The 8919-nt window shown below is 64.6% G+C and overlaps 1 protein-coding gene across 4 annotated transcripts in view; it reads left to right on the top strand.

The window, feature by feature from the left end:
* The window catches only part of SH3BP2 (SH3 domain binding protein 2), a 34431-nt gene that overhangs the window by 18233 nt on the left and 7279 nt on the right, over positions 1-8919 (top strand). For 2 of the 4 annotated variants that reach the window (XM_039838277.1, XM_039838276.1), the window contains exons 2-7: positions 4090-4229; positions 4867-4969; positions 5732-5849; positions 6197-6267; positions 7272-7360; positions 7558-7626. In XM_039838277.1, coding sequence (XP_039694211.1) covers positions 4094-4229; positions 4867-4969; positions 5732-5849; positions 6197-6267; positions 7272-7360; positions 7558-7626 — 586 coding nt within the window. In that variant the 5' untranslated portion in view covers positions 4090-4093. Of the gene's footprint in view, positions 1-2293; positions 2449-2724; positions 3046-4089; positions 4230-4866; positions 4970-5731; positions 5850-6196; positions 6268-7271; positions 7361-7557; positions 7627-8919 lie in introns of those variants that run through there. The other 2 variants (XM_039838275.1, XM_039838278.1) reach the window with 2 other exon arrangements.

Here is an 8919-nt window from a genome sequence, read left to right as displayed (position 1 = left end):
GCTACCACTTCCCCCTTTCTGCCCCAGCCTGGCCTGGCACTGGCCTCTGGTCGGGTGCCAGCCCACCTAGCTCACCCACTGGCGCAGGGCAGGGCCAGTGGTAGCCAGAGGATATTGGGGTGTCAGGATGGGCTTCCCTTTGGGGGTCCGTCCTGTGGAGAGAGGGGCTGCGGATGTCGGCATCTGTCCCTGAAGTTTGGCTAGTCCCAGGGGAGGCGAAGGCAGAGCACAGCCTGGCCCCATCACAGCCCATCCTCCCCACCCAGAGTCAGTCAGTGGCCACCTAGGAGCCCTCATCGCGCCCACGGAGGGATGGTGGCCAGGTGAAAGTGAGGCCCTCACAGGCCTGAGCCTGCCTGGCCATCGAGCCGAATGGGAGTGGGGATACGGGCCACCTTGACTGTTCCCTCAACCTCACCCAGGTGTGGAGCCAGGAGCAGTGGGTTCTGTCCTCAGAGCAGCTGCCCCTGTCCCCGCTCATGTGCCAGGTAGAACCGGAACAGGGGTTCCGTTTCGGCTTCCTGTGCCTTCCATGCAACTGCAGTCCCCAGTGCCCACCAGGGTCAACATTCCGTGCCTCCTTTGGGGCTCCATGGGTGCCCCCTTTGTGCTGGGCCTGAGCTGGTGAGGATGGGGGACAGTGACAACCTAGTGTGTTTGGTGTTTGGAGGGGCTGTGCTAGCTGCTGGGGGGCGCAGGACTCCTTAGAGAAATAACTCATTTCATTTTCGGATTGTTCCTTGCTGGTATATAGAAACGTGGCTGATTTTTGTGTCTTAATCTTCTATCCTACCACCAGGCTGAGCTCGTTTATTAGTTCTAATCATTTTTTATGGATTCCTTGGAGTGTTCTATGTACATGATAATCTAATCTGTGAAGTTTAACTTTTTCCTTTCCAATCTGGATACCTTTTGTTTCCTTTCCTGGCCTCGTCGAACTGGCTAGAACCTTCGGGACAATGACGAACAGCAGCCGTGAGAGCAGGTGTCCTTGCCTGGTGCTGACCTTAGGGCAAAGCACAGCCTTTCACCAGAGTGTGGTGTGGGCTCTGGGGTTTTCGCAGCCTGTTACCAGGTTGAGGAAGTTTTTTCTTGTTCCTTGTCTGTCGAGTGGTGTTTTTATCATGAAGGATTGCCAAATTTCGTCAAGCGCTTTTTGTTCTGAGATGATCACATGATCTTTGTCCTTTATTCGATTGATCTGATGTATCATACTCACTGAATTGTGAACATTAAACCAACCTTGTATTCTTGGGTTGAATCCTACCTGGCGTGGTGTACAACCAGTTTGCTGATACTTGGTGAGGATTTCGATGTCCACCGTCATCAGGGATGTTGGTCCGTAGTTTTCTTATGATGTCTTTAGTTTTGGTATCAGGGTGATGCTGGCCTCGCATGTGCTAAGTGGAGGGTGGTGGAGGGAATTGAGAGGAGGTGGTGGCCGGCCGCTCGGAGGTGGTGGGTGGAAGGCTGGGAAGGGGAGCCGGTGGCCTTGGACATTGCCAGAGGAGGGACTGGCAAGGGCACTGGGAACGGAGGCTCAGAGGCAGGATGTAGGACTGCAGGGAGCGGTGAAGGCTGGTTGCAGTGGGACGGGGGCCCCTGGAGCTGGCCTGAGGTGGAGGCCAGGACACCAGGGAGGAGAAACCGTGGGCAGCTAGGTGGGAGCCGGGCCCTAGTTGTTAGAGCTCCTATCAGCCGCAGGTGGCTGGTCTGGGTGGCAGCCCACGTGCTGGTGGGAGGTGGAGGCGTCAGAATGCTTGGGAAGCCAGAAAGGGCCTTCACCAGCCTTTGGCCAGCAGGAGGGTCCCCTGGGAGAGGAGCGCGCATATGCCCAAGCAAGTGGGAGCTGCTGGGGACCAGACTCCTGACCAGGAGGGAGCACGGAGAACAGCAGAGCTGGCCCCGGGGCCTGAGGGCATGGCCGCCTGCAGGGCACACAGCCAGCTGGACCCACCACAGCACTCGGAGGCGGAGGCAGGGCGGCCATCGCCCACGTACAGAGGTGGAGACGGGGATTCATTCCCTTTCCCAAGCGCGCCAGCCGTGGGCCTGGGCCCCGGGCGCGGGCCGAGGTGGGGCCGTGGGGCCGCTGCCGCGTTTGCATCGGTAGCTCCTCGGTTCTGTGCGGCACTCTGGACGTTCGCTGGCACCCAGTCCTCAGTGGGGCTGATGGGGAAACTGAGGCCCGGCGGAGGGGCAGCTCTGGGGGGGCGGGGGCGGGGCTCTCACCTGCCCTTGGGCCCCGCCCGCGGGGGCGGAGCCGGCGGCGCGGGTCGGGGCGCGGGGCGGCATGGCGGGCGCGGGGCTCCGGCCGCGGGGCTGGGCCCGGCAGGCGGCGGGCGCGGCGGGCGAGGCGGCGGAGGGGCCGGGCGCGGGGCCTTGTCGCTGCGCGCAGGGCAGGCGGGCCGTGCCCCGGAAGCCGGCCGTGCACGCCGCGTGGACGCCGTGAGTACCGCGCCGCGGCCAGACCGAGCCCCGGCCCCGGCCAGCGCCTCCTGCGGGAACAGGGGCGGGCGGGGGCCAGTCGGGGGCTCGGGACGCGGCGCGGGCCCGTCCGTCTGCCGGCGCCTCCCGGGGGGCGGGCGGGGGCCCGGCGGCGCGGGGCGGGGTCGCTGCGCCTTTGTTTGCACCCCGCGCTCTCGGTGGGTCGGTGGCCGAGGGAGTCGGCATTGTGTGCAGACGGAGCCTGAGGGGCGGCGGCCGGGGTGACCCGGGCGGGGGCGGGGATCCGCCCCGTCCCTGGAGGCCGGGAGCATTCCGTGGAGGGTGCTGCTTCGCCGGGAGCAGAGTGAAAGTCTTTGTGTGCGTGTGTGTTGGGGACGGGGCTGTAGGGGCAGGACTCCCAGCTGGGACGGTCCCCGCTGCTCCACTCCTGGCTTTACTCTGACCACACACCTCCGGCTCCGCTGGGGCCGCAGGGGGGACCAGGCCGGGCGGGCTGGGGCTGCTGTTCATTGGGGGAGAGCCCCAGAGTCACTGGGCCTCGAGGTTCCCACAGAAGAGGCCACTCAACCCGGGCCCTGCAGGATAAGCAGGAGTTGGGTAGGTAGCCGTCTCCGGAAGTGTGGAACCCCTGGCAGGGAGAGCCACCAGCCTGAGTGAGAGGCTGGGGAAGGGGCAGGCCTGACCCGGGCACTGGAACGTGGGGCCCGCTGGCCTGGTTAACCCTGAGACAGTCACGCACTGTGTGGTTCCTGCCTGAGTGCTGCCCCAGGCTGGTGGGGAGACAGGGTGGATGCCGCCCAACCCACCAGGTAGTTGTCACAGTCACTGCTGATGGGGGGCGAGGGGGTGCTGTGTGCCAGGCTGCCTCTGCTTCGTCCTCCCGCTTTACAGTCTCAGCAGCTGGGGTACAGTGATCCCCCAGAAAACCAAGCCAGGACAGAAACCGAAGTTGTCTGACTCGGGAGGCAGGGGCTCTTGGCTACTTGCTTTCCTGTTCCCTGGTCACAGGGCCTTAAGGGGTGGACAGAAGCCAGCTACGGGCAGGCAGGAGCGGAGGGTGGTGTCTGGGGGCTGTGCTCCTCCCTCCCTGCCGAGGGTCAGAGCTGGTGGAGAGGGTGCCCAGGGCCTGCCCAGCCCCTGTACCTCTTTAATTCCCTCTTTCAGCTTGTGATCCTTGTCACCTCCTCTTGGAAGTTCTCCCTGACTTCCCGTCTAGGGCAGGCCCCATTATAGGCTCACCTGGCACCTGGACTTAGGACGTCGGTTATGCTCTAAGGCCGGCCTGACCCGGGCTGGTGGCTTTCTGCGCTCCTTCACTGCTGTATCCTAGCCCCGTGGGGCCTCGAGCTCAGTGGGTGCTAAATGAACCAGTGGCAATGAAGAGACGCGCTTAGCTCTCAGGGTCCCTGGGGGTCTGTATTTGGCTGAATGGACCAGGTGCTGGTCGAGTGGCCCAGGTGGCCCTGTCTCCGAGGGGTCCCACCTGGAAGCCTGGGGCCTTTGGAAAGGGGGCTCACTCGCCCCTTGCTGCCTAGAACTTCGGTGCCGTCTACAAGGTCTCAGCAGTGCCCTCCTGCGTTTCCCCAGCTAAGCCACCTCTGGTCCCCAGGCCTGGCTGAAACATTTCCCCTTGTACTGCAGCTTAATGGAGGCCGAGGAGATGCACTGGCCCATCCCCATGAAGGCCATCGGTGCCCAGAACCTGTTGACCATGCCCGGGGGGGTGACCAAGTCTGGCTACCTGCACAAGAAGGGCGGCACTCAGTTGCAGCTGCTCAAGTGTGAGTCCATAGCGGTGGTGAGCAAGACTGAAGCCATGGGGACGGGGCCAGGCCCTGGTCCTGCCGCCCCACCGGCCTCGTCGGGCAAGCACCCTGCCCCTCTGAGCCTCCGGTTCCTTACATAGTGGGCCCTCTGGAGTCTCCCTTCCCTTCCTGCTGCCCCCACCCTGTCCCCCGGAGACCCAAGGTCGGCTTCCTCGGCTCCTTGGCAAGCTGTCTGGGCTTCTTCACCCCGTCTCTCGCTGTGCCAGCCTGGGGTGGAGGGGAGCTCCCAGCAGCCCTGCTACCTCCAGCAAGATGGCCGTGGCCTCCCGGGGCCTTGGGCCCTGGCTCCGCGCCTCCTCAAGCCAGCCTCGAGCCACTCTTGTCCCTGGGCGCCCGTGGTGGCTCTGCACAGCCCCCCAGGCCTACTCTGTCCTGGGGCTGGCCAGCGTGTCCGTGAATTTGTTCACACGTGACCCCACAGTGGACCCCTGGGGAAGGGTAGCGTGCCCATCTCCTTCCACCTAGTGGCATGCAGAGCCTGGTCAAAAGTCATCCGGGGCCTTCAGGGAGGGGGCCCAGAGTGGGGTCTCTTCTGCGGCCTTCTGTGGCTCATACCCCCGCCCCCGCCCCCACCGCCTCCCCGCTGCCACAGGGCCCTTGCGCTTCGTCATCATCCATAAGCGATGCATCTACTACTTCAAGAGCAGCACATCAGCATCCCCACAGGGTGCCTTCTCCCTGAGCGGCTACAACCGGTGAGTGCTGCCCGGCCCCCCAGCAGTTCGCGATGGGCTTGCCTCTCCTTCCTATCCAGACTCTCCTGAGATGGCTCACGTCCCCACCCCTTGACCATGTCCAGCTTTGGTCACTTCCTCTCGGACCCCAGTGTCTCGCCCCCTTCTCACAGTCTACCCTTGGCCCTTAGCTGAGGGCCTGGGGGTGTGGCTGGGGGCTTCCTGCTGCTTCATCAGTAGGCCTCAAGGGATGGGACAATCTGGTCTCCAGTCCCCGTTCAGCCACCGCCCAGTGACTTCGGCATCCCTCCTCCTCCCCGACTCTGCCCCCTTAACCATGGCGGCCTCCTTTCATGGGATCAAGAGCCCAGCCCAGCCCAGGCCCTGTCTCCAGCCCCCCTGATCCAGGGACCTCCCAGACTGTGGCCAGCTCCCTGCTTCGCACGTGCCGTGGGCGAGTGCTCTAGTGAGCGGCCACGAGCCTGCCTGTGAGGAGCTCCCAAGTCAATACACGGGCGAGCGCTGGCCAGAGGTGGGAGGGCAGTGTCCGTGTAGAGTGGCATCCACGGGCAGTGAGGTGACACAGCCTCGTCTTGCATCCCTGCACGTTGCTGCTCCCAGGGTGCACGCCTGGACCCCAGCACCCCTCTGTCCGCTCAGCACCCGACCGTCTACACGTGCCGTGTCCTTCAGGGCAGGGGCCTGGGCGCCAAGACCTGCTTAGGGGCGGGGCAGTTTCCACGGGCATGGTCCAGGCGGTGACCACTGGCACTGTGCCCTCAGGGTGATGCGGGCCGCTGAGGAGACCACGTCCAACAACGTCTTCCCCTTCAAGATTGTCCACATCAGCAAGAAGCACCGCACGTGGTTCTTCTCGGCCTCCTCTGAGGACGAGCGCAAGGTGACCGGGGCAGCTGGCCCAGGGCCCGGGCCACCTGTCAGCCCAGGCGGGCAGCTGACAGGCCCCCTGTCCTGGCCCTGAGGGACATGGCTGGGGCTTGGGCAGCTGGGCAGGCGCTGCCCCTCAGTGCCCGGTCCGCATGCCCAGGTTCCCGCACCTCATGCTCAGACGTGCTGTCTTGGGAGGAGCCCTGAAGGGCTGAGGGGGCTGTAGTCCCGGGACGGCCAGCAGGGTTGTCCCCCTGACCTTGGTGGTCGCTGCAGACCAGTGGGGCAGTGAGCGGAGGAGGGCGGGGGGACCCGTGCCCTGGCGGCACTGTGCCCACTGTGGCCCTGGCTGACCCGCAGAGCTGGATGGCCTTGCTGCGCCGGGAGATTGGCCAGCCCCATGAGAAGAAGGAGCCGCCCCTGGATGCCAGGTGGGCCTGGGGGTGTGCCGGGTGGGCACGCAGCTGGGTTCCTGGGCACGACACACACTCCCGCCTCCCAGCCCCAGGGGCTTGGCCTGGAGCCCCTCCTTGAAGGCTTCTCAGAAGGTGCCGGCTGCAGGGCGTGCCTATGTGTGTGCTGCCGAGTGTGTAAGCCCATGCGAGTGTGCCACCGAGTGTATAAGCCTGTGTGTGTGCCCCGAGCGTGTAAGCCTGTGTGTGTCTCCGAGTGCGTAAGCCTGTGCGTGTGTGTCTCCTGTTGGTAGTTCTCGTTCAGGGTCACGTGGTTTTACCTGCTTGCCCAGGAGGCCCGGCACTTGTAGCAACTCAGAGCTTTGGGCCCCCCCGACCTCGTCCACCCGGGCTCTCCTGGGAGTGAGACAGGGCACTGGCTCAGTCCGTTTGGGTGGCTGCGAGGTCACTGAGGTAGCCCAGCCCCAGCAGGGTGGGGACAGAAGCCACCCGTCCCTTCTAGATGAGGAAACAGGCCCAGAAGGCCAGGCACGCCCAAGGTCATCCTTCGGGGCCCTCCTCATCCTGAGCTCCCGGTTTTCCGTGCAGCAGCGTCCTGCTTGGGCTTGGCCTGGAGTTGACAATGTCCCCCCTCCCCCCACCACCGGCAGGAGCAGGTGGCGATGTGGGCCCTGAGGCCTGGCAGCATCTGGCCAGTCCCGAGGCCGCACTTGGGGCAAGAACCACAGTGGAGTTGGGGAGGGAGGCACCACAGCCCCAGTCCCCACGTTGGTCCTTGTGACCGCGCACGGATGTGTCTCTGTCTCTAGGTGTCTGCCTGTCTGTCTGTCGTCGTTTCGTGTCCGTCTGTCTAGCTGTGTGTGTCCACGTCTCTGGTTCCTCGCATTTATCTGCGCCCACCTTCGTGTGTCTGAGTGTCTGCGTGCCCATGCCCACGTCTGTCTGTCTGTCCGCATGTGTATGTACGTCCGGGTCCCCTCCCGGGCTCACCGCCCCCACCCGCCTGCCCTCCCCGCCCTCAGTGACTCTAGCTCGGACACCGACAGCTTCTATGGTGCGGTCGAGCGGCCCGTGGACATCAGCCTGTCACCATACCCCACGGACAGCGAAGGTGAGGCCTTCCCGCGCGCCGCCTCTCCACACCTGGCCCCTGGCAGTGGCGGGGCTGTCCTCCCCTGGGGCCGCCACCTGGGAGGGGAGTCAGGTCTGGCCGTCCTGCCTGCTGTCCCCGCGGCTGCCGCATCCTCAGCCCGGGCTTCCCCGACACAGCAGTGCTCTGAGGCCCCCCCCGCCCCCGTCTGCCCACAGACTACGAGCACGAAGACGAAGACGACTCGTATCTGGAGCCTGACTCCCCTGAGCCTGGGAAGCCGGAGGGTAGGCGGCCCAGGAGGGCCTGGGGCGCGCTGGGGCTGGGAGCAGGGGTTGGGACCTGTCTCCTGGTGGCCTCAGGCTCCACCCTGGGCCTCGATTTCCCTGTTGTGGCCCAAGTGTCCGGAAGAACAGAGCAGATGAGGCGCACGGCTGTCTGGCCCCACCTCTGGGGCGTGGGGACGCAGAGACAGGGCTGGTCCTGGGGCTTGAGAGTGGCAGGAGGGACCCGGAGGAGGAGGCGGGCCCAAGCGGGCTGTGCTCCCTGTGGCTGCCAGCTCTCAACGGGGCTCTGTAGGCCAGAGGGTCACTCATGGCCCCACGCCCACCCCCGCCTCTCGAAGCACGTGGCCTAGCAAGGGACGCAGGCGTGTACCAAGCATCATGTTCACGTGTCACAGAGAAGCGCAGGGCTGGGTGGGGCAGGCCTATGCCTGCCTGTCTGCCACCCCTGCTGGCTGCCCTGTGTCACCACTCACGCTCCTTTCCACTCTCCCTCAAGCGAGCCGGGAGGGCCCAGTGTTCCCGCAAGCCTGCCCGCACACTCCCGGCCCACCCTCCCCGCTTCCCGGGGCCCATGCCGGCCAGGCTTCCCCGTTTCCCCAAGACGCCTCCTATTAGGGTTTCCCGTGGCCTCCCGTTTCCAGATGCAGCTCAGCACCCGTGAGCCACACCTGGCCTGGTGCCTCTCCCCCCGTTCCTCACCTGCCTGTCTGCACCAGCTGCCTCACGTTCTGGGGCAGCCCTGTGCCAGCCCCTCGATACCCCGGGCAGGCCTCGTGCACCCTTTCATCACTCCTGGGCTACACAGCCGGTGTCACTGATGGGCTGTTGAACCTGTTGACATCTCCAGCCGAGATCTCTCTTCTGAACTTCACAGCTCTGCCCCAACAGCCCAGTTGTCCCCTGGACGTTTCGTAGCATCTTAAACTTGTTAGGAGCAAACGCAACTCTCATCTTCCTCCCAGTCTGTTCCTGTCCATCCCCCTCACCTGTCGGTGGGAATGCCAGCCTCCCAGCTGAGGCCAGGTCCCAGGAGTCCTCCTTGCCTCCTCTCTCTCTCATGTCCCCCTCCAGAACCCGATGGCTCCTGCTGTGACACCTAGGTCTCAGGCTGCCTTGTGGAGGATGGATGGGGGTGGGCCCGGACCCCAGGAGGAAGGCTGTCTTGGAAATGCTGAGCATGGGGGCTGTAGGGTAGGGGGGAATATGTGTGGGGATTTTTTATCCACTGGGCCCTGGCAAAAGCTCCATTACCCGGAGGAGGGGTGTTGGTCGCCCCTCCATCAGGTGACACCT

This window comes from Pteropus medius, unplaced genomic scaffold, assembly GCF_902729225.1.
Source record: "Pteropus medius unplaced genomic scaffold, Ma_sr-lr_union100, whole genome shotgun sequence".
Taxonomy (NCBI): domain Eukaryota; kingdom Metazoa; phylum Chordata; class Mammalia; order Chiroptera; family Pteropodidae; genus Pteropus; species Pteropus medius.
Note: the sequence above shows the minus strand (reverse complement) of the source record. Positions and strands in the feature narration are given on the sequence as shown.